At 48.0% G+C, this 20342-nt stretch overlaps 1 protein-coding gene across 4 annotated transcripts in view; it reads left to right on the plus strand.

Moving 5' to 3' along the window:
• HERC3 (HECT and RLD domain containing E3 ubiquitin protein ligase 3) overlaps positions 1–20342 on the plus strand; it is a 274861-nt gene that overhangs the window by 179703 nt on the left and 74816 nt on the right. For 3 of the 4 annotated variants that reach the window (XM_063917111.1, XM_063917130.1, XM_063917122.1), the window contains exons 12-14: positions 5680–5791; positions 8106–8295; positions 20015–20178. In XM_063917111.1, coding sequence (XP_063773181.1) covers positions 5680–5791; positions 8106–8295; positions 20015–20178 — 466 coding nt within the window. Of the gene's footprint in view, positions 1–5653; positions 5792–8105; positions 8296–20014; positions 20179–20342 lie in introns of those variants that run through there. The other variant, XM_063917138.1, reaches the window with a different exon arrangement.

Here is a 20342-nt window from a genome sequence, read left to right on the forward strand (position 1 = left end):
ACCCTCACAGCCACACAGAGATCTCCTGCACACAGGCTGGCCGGCGCTTACTGAGAAGCCCCGTCGGAGCCTTACCACAGCAGCAGGAGTCACGGTATGTTGAACGGGGCGGTCAGCTCCTGCTGCCGCCCCGCTGTGTGGGGACATTGTTTTCTTTACCGAGGATGGCGCCGGGATCCCTCTACAGCCCGCCCGCCGCCGCTGCTCCGGCCGCTGCCGCTGCTCCGGCCGCTGCTCAGAGCGCTTCAAGACGCGCTCCCCACTGTCGGTCCCAGCGCGTCCCACTACCCGGCTCCCGCTGGCGGCCCCACACGCTGCTCGCTGCCCGCCCCGCACTGCATCCGCAACTGAGCATATAGGGGGGGGGGGGGCATTACAGAACTGTTAGCAGAGGTTGCAATCAGCGGCATGAGGGGGGATAACCTGCAGCAACAGCAGTATGCTAGGCTGCAGGGTTAATTACACAGGATTTTCATATAGATGTCAGTTTATATGCTTGTAACCTGCACTGTGATTATAAGTGTAAGCATGGCAGCCATTTTAACCATGCTTCCTGTGTCTTCCTGCTGTGATTCCAGAACGTTCCAGTACTACATCTCTACTCCACCGGAGGCGCAGGGGTGTTAGTGGGAATTTGGGATCACATTTCATAGTACTGGCCACGTGTACTGCACTTGGCCAGATATATATATATAGAGACACCTTCGTACTATTTTACTGAGTCGGGCAAGTGTCTGTTTTTTCTGTATTGTATTGTCTGTCGCCATAATGAGTAAGGCACCAGCAAAAACTAAAAAGCATAATTGCAAAGTCTGTAGCAGTGTGTTACCGGATGGATCTACCACATGTACTGTATGTTTTGTGGATTCGGTTCCGAATAAAATTTCAGCTCCGGTTTTAAAGCCAATTTCCTCCCCGGACCCTCCATGGGAAATGCTAGCCAATGTACTGGCTGGGTTGCAATCAGAATTGACCGCCGCTCGACAGGAGCGGGAAGCGGCAAGATCTGAGTCTAGGGTGAGACCGCCAGAACTACCGGAGGCGTCTCAGCTTTGCGAAAAAAGTCCAAATCCATTTTGGGTAGACGGGATAAATTTCATATGTCTTATGATTTACCAGTTTCTGCTATGTTGCATTCTGACGATTCCATGCCAGACCTCACGGCACAAGAGGAGGGTGAGGAGGGCGAAGTGGAGTCAGATAATGAGGATTTTAACAGCTCAGGAATTGATAATCTCATCAGAGCGGTGCGTCAGTCTCTGAAGTTTACAGAAACTGAGGAGCCTCTCACAAATGATCAGGTCGTATTTACTAAACGACAGAGAACTCCTATAAGTTTTCCTGTGTCGGAGTCTCTTAATAAGATGTTAGTAGAAACACGACAGACTCCAGATAAATGGTTTTCTATACCTCGCAGATTTAAGTCTAGTTACCCGTTTCCAGACTCGGTGACATGTACATGGGAGAATCCACCAATAGTTGATTCGTCAGTGTCGAAGCTTACAAAGAAATTAACCATACCAGTGCCAGCGGCTACTACGCTTAAAGACCCTTCAGATCGAAAAATAGAAACTATGCTAAAGTCCATGTATGTAGCAGCAGGAGTGCTGCTGCGACCTGGCTTGGTTGGTATCTGGGTCACTAAGGCGCTCATAGTATGGATAACAGAACTTAAGTCTGCCTTACATGACGAACACCTTATACTTCTTGCTGATCAAATGTGTGAGGCTGCGTAGTATCTCTGTACAGCTTCTACTGACGTCTGTCAGCTCACTTCTCGTATTTCATCGTCGCTAGTTACGGCACGACGAGCACTCTGGCTGCGTTCTTGGCAAGCGGAGGCAGAGGTCAAACGAGGTATAGAGGCGTTACCTTACGATGGCAAGAAGTTGTTTGGTCCTGAATTGGACACATGGATTTCTGAGGCTACGTTCAAATCCTTTAGACCTCAGTCCTTTCGCGGACGTGGCAGAGGAACAGCCACGCCTGGTAGACGTGGTCGTGGACGTGGTTTCCAACAAACCAACACAAGTCGTCAGGACGCTAAGGTTACCGACAAGCCAGTGGCATGACGGGCTACCAGCCCATCTCGGTTCGCCGATTGTGGGAGCACGCCTTCAGACATTCCATTTGGCGTGGTTCCAGACATCCGCGGATGGGTGGATCCGCAATTTAGTGTTAAAAGGTTACAAAATAGAGTTCGACTGTCTTCCGCCACTGCGGTTTTTCAAGACAGGCTTGCCTCTGCCGGCCGACAAGAGGGCGGTTCTGCAAATTGCCATTCAGTCCCTACTGGATTCAGCAGTTTTGATTCCGGTACCTGTACACCAACAGGGTCAGGGTTATTATTCCAGTCTGTTTGTGGTTCCGAAGCCGGATGGCTCAGTCAGGCCAATTTTGAAACTTAAAGGGTCTCAATCGGTACGTAACTTACTACAGATTCAAGATGGAATCTCTGCGCTCAGTGATTGCAGGTTTAGAGCCAAAGGAATTCATGATTGCGCTAGATCTCAAAGATGCGTACTTACACATTCCGATTTGGCAGCCTCATCAGAGGTTCTTGCGGTTTGCGATACGCCAGAATCATTACCAGTTTCAGGCTCTACCGTTTGGCCTATCGGCAGCGCCCCGGGTATTCACCAAAGTGATGTCTGTGATGATAGCTCATCTCAGATCCCTGGGAGTGACGATAGTTCCGTATTTGGACGATCTGCTCATCAAAGCCCCATCTCAACAGATACTTCTCTAACATGCGCTGCTAACGTACAATGTACTGATTCACCACGGTTGGATTGTCAACTTCAAGAAATCACATCTAATTCCGTCTCAACGCCTTCAATTCCTAGGTATGATTTTCGATACGGTCAATCAAAGAATTTACCTACCACAACAGAAAGTACAGATTATTCGTCATCTGGTACAATTAGTGCTCAAGCCACGCACAGTCTCGGTACATTTGTGCATTCGCCTCTTAGGCACAATGGTGGCGGCTTTCGAAGCGCTTCAGTTCGGAAGATTTCACTCGCGTCCATTTCAACTGGATGTGCTCGCACAGTGGTCAGGCTCGCATCTGCAGATTCACCACAGGGTGAGGTTGTCGCCAAGGGCAAGGGTGTCTCTGCTCTGGTGGCTCAAGGAACACAATTTAACCGCAGGGAAACTGTTCGGCAGCGGGAATTGGATAATTCTAACGACGGACGCCAGTCTCAGAGGTTGGGGAGCTGTAGTGCAAAATTGTCAGCTCCAGGGTCTCTGGGCGGATCACGAAAGATTGCTGTCTATAAATGTCCTGGAACTCCGCGCAATTTACAATGCGCTACGACAAGCAGTGCACATGCTTCGGTCTCACACTGTCCAGGTGCAGTCAGACAATGCGACGGCAGTCGCATACATCAACAAACAAGGAGGAACGAGAAGCCGCATGGCAATGCGGGAAGTAGCTCGAATCCTAAATTGGGCCGAATACCACCAGGTGATATTGTCGGCAGTGTTCATTCCGGGAGTGGAAAACTGGGAGGCGGATTATCTCAGCCGTCGGGATTTTCATCCAGGAGAATGGGCATTAAATCCAGAAGTGTTTCACATGTTGGTTCAGCGGTGGGGTTATCCTCAGGTGGACCTGATGGCGTCTCGACACAATCAGCAAACTCTCCAGTATGTGTCCAGAACGAGAGATCCAAAGGCAGTGGCGGTGGATGCTCTCACCGTCGCGTGGCCGTACAGCCTCGTGTATCTCTTTCCACCGTTTCCGCTGCTCCCTCTGGTGCTAAAACGGATCAAAAGAGAGTCTGTCACAGTCATACTAGTGGCGCCTCATTGGCCTCGGAGAGCTTGGTTCTCGGATCTCCGCGGACTACTCGCAGACGATCCTTGGCCGCTCCCACTACGTCCAGACCTGTTACAACAGGGTCCGTTCCTTTACCCCGATTTAGCGCGGCTGCGTTTGACGGGGTGGCTGTTGAGACCGCCCTCTTAAGAAGAGAGGGCATTCCAGAATCGGTTATACCAACCATGTTACGAGCTAGAAAGCCGGTTACGGCAGCTCATTATTACAGAATTTGGCGTGCCTATATAGGTTGGTGTGAAGCTCGGAAGTTTCCGACATCAGCTTTCAAGTTATCCCGTCTTTTGTTATTTTTACAGACGGGGTTAGATGGAGGACTGCGTTTATCTACACTAAAGGTGCAGGTATCTGCGTTGTCAATTTATTTTCAAACACGATGCTCTATTGCCGTCGGTACACACTTTTCTGCAAGGTGTCCTCAGAGTACAACCTCCATTCATTCCACCTACAGCGCCATGGGACTTGAATCTGGTTTTGGATTTCTTACAGTCTTCATATTTTGAACCCTTACAACAAGTGGATATAAAGTTTCTCACTTGGAAAACAATTTTTCTTCTAGCCTTAGCTTCGGCAAGGCGTGTTTCAGATTTGGGTGCCTTGTCAATCAAGCCACCGTATTTGGTGTTTCATGATGACAGAGCGGAACCTCGGACGAATCCCACTTTCTTACCAAAGGTAGTGTCATCTTTTCACATCAATCAACCAATAGTAGTTCCTGTGTTGACAGCACATTCTGGAACTCTAGATGTGGTACGCGCTTTACGCGTTTATGTATCCCGAACGTCTACAGTTCGTAAGACGGATACGTTGTTTGTTCTCTATGATGCTGCCAAGCTGGGTTGGCCAGCGTCTAAGCAGACCTTATCCAGATGGATAAAACTGACCATACGTCAGGCTTACCTTCATGCTAGGTTACAGCCGCCTACATCGGTAACAGCTCATTCCACACGTTCTGTGGGAACTTCATGGGCAGCTGGTCGTGGAGCTTCTACGACGCAGCTTTGCCGTGCGGCTACATGGTCTTCAGTGCACACGTTTGTGCGCTTTTACAAGTTTGATACGTTTGCGGCATCAGCATCTAGCTTTGGCCGCCTAGTGTTACAGGTGCCAAACAGCTCTCCCGCCCACGGGGGAAGCTTTGGTACGTCCCAAGAGTACTCCAGTGACCCCTAGTGGATGAAAAAGAAAATAGGATTTTGGTACTTACCAGGTAAATCCTTTTCTTTGAATCCATAGGGGGCACTGGACACCCACCCAGAGCAGTTTTACCTGGTTTGTGGTAAGTTCAGAGGATCTTATGGTAACACACTCTCACCGACTGGTTCAAATTATCAAGTGCTGGTTATGGTGTCAACTGTTTAGTTGTCAGTAACGTTATGTGTCAACTTCGTTGTTGTCCGTTATGTTATATGTAATACTCCATTGTCAACCTCTCTATAGTTCCTGTTCGGCTCAGTAAAAAACACTGAGGTACTCGGGGATATGGAGGGGTGGAGTGTTCTAAATTTAAATATTCAGTGCCCTGTTTCCTACGGAAGCCGTCCATATCCCAAGAGTACTCCAGTGCCCCCTATGGATTCAAAGAAAAGGATTTACCTGGTAAGTACCAAAATCCTATTATCCATGCACGTAACAAATGGAGCACCTGACATCCTCAGTGCTTGTAATTTGTGTGTAAGAAGCAATTGTTCTTCAAGCTTATGTTCTATACAGTTTGTGTACTCTGCCTATAGTAATACTGTACAATTACTCTCTATATGTCATGACATGTCTATACTTAAGAAATGTCTTCATCTCTGCTTTGTGGAGCAACGTGTGCTGTTCAATACTTACAGAAATGACGAACATTTTAAGACGGGTCCCAAGATGCCAGGAATTGACATGCTATCCATCAAAGTTCTGTTTGAGACACTAATGAATGGCCATCATTCCAGGTTACTAGAGCAGGTAAAATGACATTCCTGCTGTCCACATTTAAGTTTGAACATCTGTATGTTGTGCAATTTATAGTTGACAAAATAATGAAATAGGTTAGGACTTGATCCTACACATCTTGTGCAGCAAAATACCAAAGGGGCCTGTAAGTAGAAACCACATAATGCTCTTTTCGTAAATAAATATTACATGTATAAGGTTCGTTTCCAAAATGCAGCCCTTAAAACAATGCAGTAGGCAACTATTGGCCCTCATTCAGCTTGGATCGCTATATTTCAAAATCGCAAACATGCCGACTGCGCATATACGCTGGGAACACTCGTAAGCCTCATCGCAGTCATGGTGCAATCGCAGCCTGAGTGAAATGCGATTGCAGAGTGATTGACAGGACGTGACCGTTCGCAGGTGTTAACATGACATTTGTGGACAGTGGTCGGAAAAATGCAGGAGTGTCTTTGCCGTTTTTGGGGTGTGTATCTGATGTCCACTGCGATTAGCTGCAATTAAAAACATTGTGCCGCTGCAACTGCATCCGCATTATTCTGAGTAGTCATGGGTCAACCTCAATTGTTGATGGTACTCTGGGGGTGATTCAAACCTGATCGTAGATGTGCTAAATTTAGCACATCTACAATCCGTTTCTCTGACATGCGGGGGGACACCCAGCTCAGGGATAGTCTGTCCTGCATTTCAGGCTCTACCCACCAAGTAGCTCCCTACCTGCACAGCCTAGCTGTGCTGGCAGGCGGCTACCCACCGCGTTCTGGGTCGCAGCGACTGCATGTGACGTCACGCAGCTGCAGCAGCCCATCCCGCAACGGTCCTAACATGCCTGCGTTGTCCGGACCGCGCTACACCAACAGTGTTCTAAGGCCATTGGCGCGCCCCCTCCCGCCCTGCGAATGCCTCTGCTTGTCAATCAGGCAGAAGCGATCGCTCCAGTGAGATGCTTTCGCATCTCAGTGGTTTCACATGCACAGTGCGCCTGCTGCGCGAGCGCACTGCTTAAAAGGGCTTCAGAGTGCGATCGCTGTTGTAGCAGCGTTCGCCTCTGTATTAGGCCCTCTGTTTCTGCATATGTATCGCACTTCTGCCACTGCATACACAGAGTTTTGATCGCATCAGTGAGTGTCATAACATTTCTGGCTGGCACGATATTTTTCACAGTAGCAGTTTTGAGACAATTGCAATTTCAGTCTCAATAGTGATCCATTCTGAATCTCCCCATTATACCGTGTGGGACCATTGGTACTGTGTCAGAATAGCACCTCTCTCCTGGGCGCTAGGTAATCTCCTATATCAACCCCAAATAGCCTGATTTCTTGTTCAGTCCCCAGGCTCTATCTCCGTTACCCACTCCCTACTGTATCTCCCTTTTCCTTACCTCTCACTACTACCTCGTGACTTATTGACTCTCTCCATGTCCTTCCTTCACCCATCTATGTTTTAGGTTTCTTTTTCCTTTACTTCCATTCTACTGAATCAAGCACCAAACAACTCTGACTGAAGCCTGTCTTTGTATGTTTACCCTCCTAAATAGCCACATTTGCTACAATTTAATTATATAGGACCTTACAATGCGACCGCAATTTGTGAGATTGGGCCACAGCGTGCATGCGCAGGTCCCGTCCTGCGCGCGCATGTACAGTTACTGTGGTTGGCTCGCATTAACTGAGAACGCCTCTGCCTGATTGACAGGCAGAGGCGTTCGCGGGGAGGATGGGGAGCATTCGCTGACCGTTGCGGGAGTGGCGCCGGGAAAACGGGGTGGCTGCATGACATCACATGAAGCCGCTCCGAACGAAAAGATGGCGACGGGACACCTGCCTTTACATCCAGGCTGCGCCGGCGGGATGCTTTCCTAGTTTCTCTGACGGGGCACTTATTGCAGCACCATCGCAATTAGAGCATGGTCGCAGTTGGTGGGCAGCGGGTAGCATGCTGGGCGGCCTAGTCCTGCGATGGGCGGCCCCCAGCATGCAAAAGAATGGATTGCAAATTTTGTTTTTCAGCAGAATTTGCAATCCGTACAGAATAGGGTCCATAGTCCCAACTAGTTATATATATTGTTGTGAGATATTATCTACTTTTTAAGCATAAGTGTGTACATTTGTTTTATCTTCTTACAAAATACTAAATAAAGATATTTAGTCAAAAAATAAAAAAAAGGCACTTGAAAATGTGCCTACAAACCTGTAGAATGTTGAAAATATTCTGTAGGTTTGTCTGCATATAGTAAAATTAAATAACCCATATTGTTTGTAAAAAGACGTTGACTATGTTGTACAAAATGGAGCTTGACTCAAGTATACTTTGTTTTTGTTAGATCCTTAAAGGCTTTGAAAGTTTTTTGATACCACAGCTGTCAAGCTCTCCACCAGATGTAGAAGCAATGCGGATTTACCTCATCCTCCCAGAATTCCCTCTGCTCCAGGACTCCAAGTATTACATAACATTGACTCTTCCATTAGCCATGGCTATTTTAAGGCTGGATGCTAATCCAAGCAAAGTGCTGGGTAAGCCTAGCTTTACCAGATGATCCTGACATGAGAAATGTGGTAGCACAATACTTTGAGTTTACCAATATATTCAAGTGACTTTTTGTATCAGTGGAAGAAATGCAGTGTCAAAATTCTCCACACTTCTCCGATTTAATACAACTATCATTGGTAACATGCTAAAAGAAAAATACTATTCTAAATACCAGGGCTTTGTCTAGACTATATAATTTTAACCTTAGGGTAATAAATCCTGTGCAACAAATGATTTCATTAAGGTTCAAATAGTAATTTAGGTCATGAAATACATGTAAACTATAACAGCAGGATGGCAAGTGGCGGATTTCCCACTAGGCATGTGACTAGGGGCGCCAATTGCTGGGGGCGGCATCCCTCACCCCGGTGGAAGGGTGTTGAGGCAGTGAGCTGTGCTGCAGAGACACAGTGCTAGTCACCAGGTGGAATGCAAATTAGCCTCTGGGTACTGTATGATAGTGGCACTGCCAATGAAAGGGCTATGCTGGAGGTAATGTATAGGGCACCCAGATCTGCATTATAGGGTCTCTTCCCCTCTCTCTCCTCTTTCTGCCTCTCACCAGGCTGGCACTGGCATGCTGCCCTTTGGTGTGCCACTGCTGTTTACCTGGACCCTGGCAGCCCCCTTCCTCCTCAGATACCTGTAGTGCCTCCTGCACTCACCTCCTGAGCTGCTGCAGCCCAGATATGTGCACTAAGGCACCATCAGCCAACTGTCCCTCCCGCCTGCAGGCCTCACCCCCTGTGAGCACAGCTTTACCCCCTCCTCTCTGCTTCAAAGACACCCCGGTTCTACCCTAGCCAGCCCGGCTCCACTGAATAGCAAGGACCCAGCAGCAGCTGCCTGAGACATACTATTAATACTCACGTAGACCAGCCATCATCTGGTAACAAGGTACTGCCAGCTGCATGGTAAGTGAGCAGCACTAATAACCCGCACAGCAATGGATACATCAGCAGCACAGTATTAGAGAGCATCATAGGGGACATCTGGGGATGGGAGCAATGTGAGCAGTAGGTGGGCAGTGAGGGGTGGGGGAGCAAATATGTGTGGGTAGGGAGCTAGGTGGGGGGACCAGGAAAGTGTGAGGGGGAAAGTGTGAGTTGTGGAAGGGGGTGAGGTATGGAGGGAACTGAGGATGGGTTAATTGTGTTGCATGTGTAAAGTGTGAAAGTTGCATGTGGTAACTTGGAAATATTCAGTCTAGTTGTGCGTGACGGTGGCAGCATGGGGTAAATATAATTTCTCCCTCATCCAGGGTAGGGGACACTGGACCATGGGTTGTAGATTGGGAGTGCAGGAGCTGGCACTTAAATTAATCTAAAACTCTAGCTTTAAGCCTAATCCCCCCCCCCCCCCCCCCCCCCCCCCTCTGCAACCCCCAGCATGCCAGTGTTCTTTAAGTGCCTGTGGAGCTGGGCACGTTTTCGGGGCTTCTCTGTAACTAGTTTATTTTTTGTTTTTTTGTAGATCTTTCTTTTGCTTTCCATGTAGGTACCTGGGCACCTCTTATAGCAGCGCACAGCTGGAGTGCGGAAGCTGCAGTGAGCCGGAGGAGGCTTGCCGTTCAGCAGGTGGGAGGGGGGCTGACCAGTGGTTTGCTCCCCATGTGCACTCTCTTCTGGGACAGCCTGGACCGGGAACTGCTACACCTTTTAGAGGGTATGGGTGGGGAGCAGATCTGTCCCGAATGGCGCAACATTTGGCGGGTCTTCAGCGTCTTCCCCAAACGGGCCAAAATAGTGTTTTCCCCAAAAGAAGAGAAGTTCACTGCTGCTGCTGTCTGAGGCAAGGAAAGGAGGGGCGGAGCCTGTATGTGGCTGCAATCCCCTCTTGCTGTGCTGCAGTCCAGTACCTGTGACTGTAGAGAAGCTGCAGACACCATACCTCTGTGGGCTGAGCCTTCTCATCAGCTATACAAAATGATCTCCTCTCCTCTGCTGCACCGGTGTCGCCCCTCCTGGAGTTTTAACTTTTCAGTATCTTTCTCTTAATATCTTTGGAAGAGTCTGGTTCCAGTTATTTTATGTTTCACACAGACTGCATAGAGCAAGTTTTAGTGGGTTGCTTTCAAATAAGGCAAAGGCCGCTGATGCTAGTGGGGGCGCTCTGATGTTATTAGTGCCTCAGAGCACGGATTAAGCTAGAGCTATGGCGATTCCCTCAGCACACAGGGTGGATTCCTTTCCTCCATCCACCTTGGTGATAGCAAGGCGTTGCGGACCTAATTTTTGTAATGTCAGAGCAAATAGGTTCTCACTTTCCGTTCTTCACATCAGTTCTTTCTGATTAGGGGGTAATTCAGACCTGATCGCTAGGGTGCGTTTTTTGCATCCCTGCGATCAGGTAGTCGCCACCTACAGGGGGATGGGTATATCGCTGTGTATGTGTGCGTTCGGATGTATTTGAGAGACCTCTGCTCAAACTAATGTTGTCCAGTCTCTGCACAGCCCAGGACTTACTCATCCAGTGCGATGATCGGGGCCGGAGCGGACATCAGAAAACCTTCCTCCAAACTCCGGGTCCCTCCTACGTTATTCCGGATACTCCTCAAAAACGGTCAGTTGCCACCCACAAACGCCCTCTTCCTGTCAATCTCATTGCGTTCACCGGCGCTCCCAGACCGTCGTGCCTGCGCATTGTGGTGCATGCGCAATTCAGACCTGATCGCCCGCTGTGTGAAAACGCACAGCAGCAATCAGGTCTGAATCAGCCCCTTGGTTGTAGATGCCTGGAATGCTCCAGTTATAGAGTTTTCTGTCCCTTGTCTACCAAGGTAGATACACCAGTGTCATGCTTGGATGCGCACACTGCTCATCCGGTTCAGGGCTCGGTGTCCTTTAAGTAGTCATTGGATAAGCTCTTTGAAGGTTGTCGCAGACCTCCAGGATGATTATTCTGGAATTTAGTTACTGACCTTGGCGGAACAGCTCCAGGGTGCAGCGGACTATGTTTATTAGGCCATGCGAGATGGAGCTCCGCGGGTGTATAGGTCATCACGGCTCAGAGTGCTCTTTGTTCCCGTGCTTGGGTCGCCAATTTAGACTCTTCCCTTTGCTGGGGGTGTCCTTTTTGGGCCCATGTTGGATGCAATTATTGCCCAGGCTACCACTGGGTAATGTACCTTTCTTCAGGTACCACAGCAGTGGGGTATGCATATCTTTCACAGGGGTGGCGTCCAATAAAGGTCAGTCTGCTTTAGTCAGATTTCTCCCTTGCAGGGGCTCTGCACCACAAGGCAGATTTTCTGGTGCCAAGAGATGCTAAGACTCTGGTTCTCCGTTGCAATCTGATGGAGTCTCTTCTCACCCAGTCCAGTCTGTGGTCAGTTGATCTGCTTCAGAAACTGGTGGATGGAGTCGTTGAATGCCTGAGTGCGGACCATAATTTCTGGAGATTGCGTCTTCAGTCTCCGAGGTCCTCCACCACAACTTTTTCTTTGCCACCTCTCTTCCTCGAGATGCGGAGTAGAGAGTGGCATTGGTCCATGCTATCAATTCCCTGTTTTCGGATTGGGTAATTACTCTGGTTCCAGCTCTGCATTAGATACTGTGTTTTTATTCCTACCTATTCCTTGTTAGGAGGCAGTACGGCACTTTTCACACGATTCTGATTCTTTCGCCTTACACACCATACTTTGGATGGATAATTTTTGGGTGGAACCCATCAGTCGGTGGTCCATGTCATGGAGGCCAGCAATTTTTTTGCCTCGTTCAACGTCAGGGACACTTACCTTCCCATTCCAATTTGTGGGCCAGTCATCGGGGGTAATTCTGAGTTGATCGCAGCAGCAAGTTTGTTAGCAATTAGGTAAAACCTTGTGCACTGCAGGGGGGCAGATATAACATTTGCAGAGAGAGTTAGATTTGGGTGGGTTATTTTGTTTCTGTGCAGGGTAAATACTGGCTGCTTTATTTTTACACTGCATTTAGATTTCAGTTTGAACACACCCCACCCAAATCTAACTCTCTCTGCACATGTTATATCTGCCCCCCCTGCAGTGCACATGGTTTTGCCCAACTGCTAACATAGTTGCTGCTGCGATCAACTCAGAATTAGGCCCATCATTCCCTCCTCTGATCCACAATCATGTGAAGTCTTAGTTCTAGGCCCTGCCGTTCAGTTTGGCCATTGCCCAGCGCGTTTTCAGGCTTATCTGGGCGATGTTGGTGAGTCTGTTGCAGGAGGACAGTATTGTGGTACCACCTTTTTTCAGAAATCAGCTTGTGTAGGCCAGTTCGGCTCTCTAGTTGCATGTGCACCTGGCCCACATGATACATGTACTTAAGTATCACGGCTGGATTCTGGATTTGAAGAAGCCACAAATAATATCTTGTCAGCGCCTTTTTCCCCTGAAAATGTGTCTTATTTGGAAAACATTGTTGCATATCATTTTAATCAGCATAGTCTGCATTGCAAATAAGATGCACAAAAAGACGCTCGGCATTAGTAAATGCGCTCACAGCTAGGAGTAACTAAAGGGGCTATTTAATGTGACTGCTGCAATGATGATGGAGGACACATCTGTATCTGGAAAGCTCATGCATGCACTGAAGAGAGCAAAGTGATGTGTGACATCATCTTTCAGAATACTTAGCCAGAAAGACAGCCTTTGCTATGTGCTATGAAATGCCTATCCCTGGCCTGTACTGTACCGCTGTAAAATAGGATTTTAGTACCTACCGGTAAATCCTTTTCTCCTAGTCCGTAGAGGATGCTGGGGACTCCAAAAGGACCATGGGGTATAGACAGGATCCGCAGGAGCTTGGGCACACTGAAAAGATTTTGACTGGGTGTGAACTGGCTCCTCCCTCTATGCCCCTCCTCCAGACTTCAGTTATAGGAACTGTGCCCAGGAGAGACGGACATTTCGAGGAAAAGATTTTTGTTCAAACTAAGGGCGAGAAACATACCAGCCCACACCACAAACATACCGTCCAACCGGAGTAACAGTAAACCAGATAACAGTATGAATTTAACTACAGCAACAAGCTGAACCAACAAATACACAACCCGTGTGTAAACCAATGCAACTAATAAGAATACACTGCAAGTAACCGTCCGCACTGGGATGGGCGCCCAGCATCCTCTACGGACTAGGAGAAAAGGATTTACCAGTAGGTACTAAAATCCTATTTTCTCTTACGTCCTAGAGGATGCTGGGGACTCCAAAAGGACCATGGGGTCTATACCAAAGCTCCAACATGGGCGGGAGAGCTCGGACGACTCTGCAGCACCGATTGAGCAAACATGAGGTCCTCCTCAGCCAGGGTATCAAACTTGTAAAACTTAGCAAAGGTGTTTGACCCGACCACGTAGCTGCTTGGCAAAGCTGAAGTGCCGAGACCCCTCGGGCAGCCGCTCAAAATGAGCCCACCTTCCTGATAGAATGGGCCTTCACCGATTTCGGCACCGGTAGCCCAGCCGAAGAATGAGCTTGCTGAATCGTACGACAAATCCAGCGTGCAATAGTCTGCTTCGAAGCAGGATGACCAATCTTGTTAGAAGCATACAGGACAAACAGCGCCTCTGTTTTCCTGGCCACCGCGTTCTGGCGACGTAGATCTTCAAAGCTCTCACAACATCAAGAGACTTTGGAACTGCCACAGCATCTGTAGCCACAGGTACCACAATAGGTTGGTTAATGTGAAACGAAGAAAACACCTTCGGCAGAAATTGTTGACGCGTCCTCAATTCCGCTCTATCCGAATGGAAGATCAAGTACGGACTCTTGTTAGATAAGGCCGCCAACTCAGACACCCGCCTGGCAGATGCCAGAGCCAACAGCATGACCACCTTCCAAGTGAGAAATTTTAACTCAACCTTACGCAAAGGTTCAAACCAGGAAGACATAAGAAACTGTAAGACCACGTCAAGATCCCATGGTGCCACCGGGGGCACAAACGGAGGATGGATATGCATCACTCCCTTCACAAAAGTCTGAACCTCAGGGAGAACAGCCAATTCCTTCTGAAAGAAGATAGATAAAGCCGAAATCTGCACCTTGATGGAATCCAATTTCAGGCCGGCATCGACGCCTGTCTGCAAAAAATGGAGAAACCGACCCAAGTGAAATTCTTCCGCAGGAGCAGCTTTAGCCTCACACCACGAAACATACTTTCTCCAAATACTCGCCTTAAGGAGAGTGGGAATGACCTCCCCGGGAATACCTTTCTGAGCTAAGATCTGGCGCTCAACTTCCATGCCGTCAAACGCAGCCGCGGTAAGTCTAGAAACACGCAAGGTCCCTGCAGTAACAGGTCCTCTCTTAGAGGGAGTGGCCAAGGATCTTCCACAAGTAATTCCTGAAGATCTGGATACCAGGCCCTTCTTGGCCTATCGAACGACAAGAATCGCTTGCACTCTTGCTCATCGAATGATTCCCAGTACCTTTGGAATGAGAGGAAGCGGAGGGAACACATACACCGACTGAAACACCCACGGGGTTACCAGGGCGTCGACTGCACTGGCTTGGGGGTCCCTTGACCTGGAACAATACCTCGGAAGCTTCTTGTTGAGGCGAGACGCCATCATGTCGATCAGCGGAGTTCCCCAGTGCTTCGCCACTTCTGCAAATATCTCTTGGTGAAGAGCCCACTCTCCCGGATGGAGATCGTGTCTGCTGGGGAAGTCTGCTTCCCAGTTGTCCACTCCCGGAAGAAAGACTGCTGACAGGGCGCTCACGTGCTGTTCCGCCCAGCGAAGGATTCTTGTGGCCTCCGCCATAGCCGCCCTGCTCCTTGTTCCGCCTTGACGGTTTATATGTGCCACCGCTGTTATGTTGTCCGACTGTATCAGGACAGGCCGACCCTGAAGAAGGCTTCTTGCTTGTAGCAGGCCGTTGTAAATGGCTCTTAACTCGAGAACATTTATGTGGAGACAAGATTCCTGGAGCGACCATTTCCCCTGGAAATTTCTTCCTTGGGTGACTGCGCCCCAGCCTCGGAGACTTGCATCTGTTGTCAACAGGACCCAATCCAGGATACCGAATCGGTGCCCTCCTAGGAGGTGAGAACTTTGTAGCCACCACAGGAGAGAAATCCTGGCCCTGGGAGATAGACTTATCTTCCGGTGCATGTACAGGTGAGATCAGCAGATCCCACTGAAACAACCAGGGATGAAACCTGCCAAACAGAATGGATTCGTACGCCGCAACCATCTTCCCCAGAACCCGAGTACATTGATGAACCGACACACTTTTCGGCCTCAGAAGCTCCCTGACTATCGTCTGCAGTTCCAGAGCTTTGTCTTCCGGAAGAAACACCTTCCGTAAGCCCGTGTCCAGAATCATGCCCAGAAAGGGCAACCGAGTGGTCGGAATCAACTGAGACCTTGGCAAATTTAGCAGCCAACCGTTTTGTCGCAGAACGGACAGAGACAAATTCACATTTCTCAGCAACCGTTCCCTGGACCTCGCCTTTATCAGGAGATCGTCCAAGTACGGGATAATGGTAACCCCTTGCTTGCGAAGGATAACCATCATTTCTGCCATGACCTTGGTGAAAATCCTCGGGGCCGTGGAAAGCCCAAACGGCAACGTCTGAAATTGGTAATAAGAATCCTGTACCGCAAACCTGAGGAAAGCATGATGCGGAGGATATATCGGGACGTGTAAGTAGGCTTCCTTTATGTCGACTGACGCCATAAAGTCCCCCCCTTCTAGGCTGGAAATCACAGCTCGAAGAGATTCCATCTTGAACTTGAAAACCTTCAAGTATGGATTGAGGGACTTTAGGTTCAGAATAGGTCTGACCGAACCGTCCGGTTTCGGTACCACAAAGAGGCTCGAGTAGAACCCCTCCCCCCGTTGGGACGGGGGAACGGGAACAATGACCCTCTGTTGACACAACTTTTGTATTGCTGCCTTCACTACCTCCCTGTCCGGAAGAGACACTGGTAAGGCCGAAATGAAAAACCGGTGAGGGGGCACCTCCTGAAACTCCACCTTGTATCCCTGAGATACTATATCTAGGACCCAAGGACCCAGGCCTGATTGAACCCAGACCTGACTGAAGATCCACAGACGGCCCCCCACCGGTCCGGACTCCCCCAGGGAAGCCCCAGTGTCATGCGGTGGACTTGGTAGAGGCAGGGGAGGACTTTTTGTCCTGGGCGCCTGATACTGCAGGCGACTTTCTTCCCCTTCCTCTACCCTTTGAAGTGAGGAAGTACGAACCTTTTCCACGCTTGTATTCATTGGGACGAAAGGACTGCATCTGCTGATGTGGTGTCTTTTTCTGTTGTGTGGGAACATAAGGAAGAAAAGATGGCTTACCCGCTGTCGCGGTAGACACCAGATCAGCCAAGCTGTCACCAAACAAGACATTACCTTTGAAGGGGGAGCTTCCATAGGTCTCTTGGAGTCCGCATCAGCATTCCATTGATGAATCCACAGCGCTCTCCTGGCCGAGATCGCCATGGCATTGGCCCTTGATCCCAAGAGACCAACATCCCTCGCCACATCCCTCAGGTAATCTGCAGCGTCCTTGATATAACCAAGAGTTAAAAGAACAGTATCTTTATCAAGCGTATCCATATCAGCAGCTAAATTCTCAGCCCATTTAGCAATAGCACTAACCCATACCGACGCCACAGCAGGTCTGAGCAATGCACCCGTATTAGCGAAAATGGACTTCAGAGACGTCTCCAGCTTGCGATCCGTCGGATCCTTGAGAGCTGCCGTGTCAGGGGACGGAAGCCCCACCTTCTTAGACAACCGGGATAGAGCCTTGTTGACATTTGGAGACGACTCCCTCTTTTCCCTGTCATCAAAGGGGAAAGGATACGCCATGTAAATTCTCTTGGGAATCTGCCACCTCTTATCCGGCGACTCCCAAGCCTTTTTCACAAAGAGTATTCATTTCATGAGAGGGGGGAAACTTCACCTCAGGTTTTTTCCCTTTGAACAAGCAAATCCTTGTTTCCTGCTCCGCAAGTTCATCAGAAATGTGTAAAACATCTTTTATAGCCACAATCATGTACTGAATACTCTTAACTTACCGTGGATGTAAAGCAGCCTCAGTGAACTCGACCTCGGAATCAGAATCCGTGTCGGTATCAGTATCTACCACTTGGGTAAACGGCCGCTTTTGCGACCCCGATGGGGTCTGCACCTAAGACAAAGCATCCTCCATGGATTTCCTCCACACCTGTGTCTGCGACTCCGATTTATCTAACCTTTTTGACAAAGAGGCCACATTTGTATTAAGTGTACTTAACGATGTGAATAAATTAGGTGTCGGCTGCGCCAACAGAGCCAATTCCAGACCCGCATCTGCTCCCCCAGCAACCTCCGTGGTATAACATTCAGCCTCAGACATGCCAACACTGAGTATCGACACACACACACAATGCCTCAGCTAGGCGACATACCCACAAGGAAGCCCGGATAGAGAAACACGGAGGGAGTATGCCAGCTCACACCCCAGCGCCCATATATCCCACCAAAGAATATATGTAAATAGCGCTGCTTCAAGAACAATAATTATGCACCACAAAACTGTGAACCCCGTTACTGAAGTACCTCGTTACTGAAGTCTTCTGCCGTCACTGAAGTCTTCTGCATACTCAACCGGCTTCTTTCTTCTGGCTTCTGTGAGGGGGGTGACGGCGCGGCTCCGGAAACAAGCAGCTAGGCTCACCAAGTGATCGAACCCTCTGGAGCTAATGGTGTCCAGTAGCCTAAGAAGCAGAGCCCTTAAACTAAGTAGAAGTAGGTCTGACTTCTCTCCCCTCAGTCCCTCACTGCAGGGAGCCTGTAGCCTGCAGGTCTCCCTGAAAATAAAAAAACCTAACAATAAAGTATTTTCTAGAGAAACTCAGGAGAGCTCCCCTAGTGAGTGTCCAGTCAGTCCTGGGCACAAAGTATAACCGAGGTCTGGAGGAGGGGCATAGAGGGAGGAGCCAGTTCACACCCAGTCAAAGTCTTTTCAGTGTGCCCAAGCTCCTGCGGATCCCGTCTATACCCCATGGTCCTTTTGGAGTCCCCAGCATCCTCTAGGACGTAAGAGAAATACTATTTGTATTACAGTATATACTGTAATGTGTTACTTCAATTAACACAGATCAGTTTGGACAAAGGAAACGTCAATGTCACTTCACTTTGCAGCAAGATTTTTTTCTGTTTTGAACAAAACTTTATTTTCAGAACAGAGCACAAACACTGCTGTGCTGGGAGTTTGTTCTTTGTTTGTCAAAAACATTTTATTAGCCTTTATTTCCTGACATTTGCCATTTATTTTCTGCAAGATAATGATCAGGCTCGTGTTCAGAGACTTATGAGACTGATCTGGAGGAGTGCCTGCAAAATGAGGAATGATGAGTCATAGACGCTTCTACATACGCTCATGTTATCACTGATATTTTTGTAATATACAGTACTGTGTTTATTTTGAAGCTGTAGTACATTTCTATAAAATCCAACCAAATTTGCTGTCAACTCCACAGCCCTTTGAGTTTTTTTCTGTTTGCACCAGTGATCGAAGTTGAAATTTTGAAGTGGGGGCATGGAAATATCATGGGGTCTTAAACCTTGCGCTTGCCTAAGTAATGACACATGGACATGAGCTTATGCTAAGGGTAATTTACCAGGGCATGGGCTGTCTGCTTGCATGTTAATGCACCACAGGCCTGAGGCCTGACTGCACCCACGGGTCTAGTGCCCGACAACTCAGGCTGCAGTGGGGAGCTTCATTTACAGTAGCTCTTTTTCTTTCCACCACTGCAGTACTCTCAAGTCCTAATCGTCTTGCTTCGGCTGCTGTCCCATCCTGGCCAGCAGTGTCTCCTCTTTTTTTTTTTTCTACTGTGGCCGACTCTTCCATCTTTTTTTTTTTTTTCTTTGGTAGGTCTTCTTTTCTCCCATCTAGCAAACAGACTCTCTTTTTCTTCTGCTCCTTGGTGTCATTTTGAATTTAGCACTAACAATAAGTTTTGCAGCCGGTAGTCAAATTTAAAATGATACCAGCCACCCCTTATTTTCCAGCTGACCAAGGATACAAATTCAAAATGCCACCACTTAATAGCCACCGGTCCGCAAGCTGCAACTACAGTAGCCCATGGTAGGCACCAAATTTAAACAGCTGCTTCTTGACTGGCACTGAGAGCAGACACGCTGTCACTACGGCTGTCACTATGGCAACACATATCGTTTCATACCGGCACACTTTGAGCACTGGTTTGCACTAAAAGTACTACTGTACAGTATGTACAGACTATAGGAAGTGAAGATACACATTTCTTTATATTTCTAAGTATATGATATTCCATCCCATCAATTGTTGCACCTATGGATGAGTTACATTGTAAATGGCAGCCTACTAGGTGATAACTTTTGTCAACAGAGGCAGTGCTTTTATTTATTTATAAGGATGAGTGATCTAAAATCCTTTATGTTTTAAATTGTATCTATATCTCCGACATAAAATTTATAGCTAAAATGTGCTAACAATATTTTTATAAATGGGGGGTAAAAATAGAAACTGGATCATGTTACATATGTGGGAAATACTATTTGAAGTTATAGTAAGTTTACCTGTCCCTGATAGATGGTAATGTACGTAACTGGCACATTTTATCGTTTACTATAACCCCAAGGAAGCTGAGACAGATATGACTGATCCCAAGGGAGTTCTCTTTCCACTAAAGGAACAGTCAACTATATAACACAAACCTTTCATTAAAAACTATTTGTCCCTGCAGATAACTGGTGGTCTCAGGTTTGCCCAAACTACTTCTTCAAGCTAATTGACCTGTATAAAGGAGCAGTGGTCTATCTTCTGACTGGGCACAAAACCTTGCTGATCCCCGTACTGTTTACCAGCTACATCACCGCTGCTCTCAGACTCCTTGAAAAGCTGCACAAGGTGACTATAAAAAGCTTTATTTACAGAAATCGGGTGTTAGACAACCAAATAGTTCTGTGATTTATAGCACATGCAGTACATTTGTCTAACTGGGGAAGTATTTTTTATATGAACATTAGACTTCCTGTTATTTTGTAGTTACTTTCTTACAGAATCAGTACATT

This window comes from Pseudophryne corroboree, chromosome 1 (genome assembly GCF_028390025.1).
Source record: "Pseudophryne corroboree isolate aPseCor3 chromosome 1, aPseCor3.hap2, whole genome shotgun sequence".
Lineage (NCBI taxonomy): Eukaryota > Metazoa > Chordata > Amphibia > Anura > Myobatrachidae > Pseudophryne > Pseudophryne corroboree.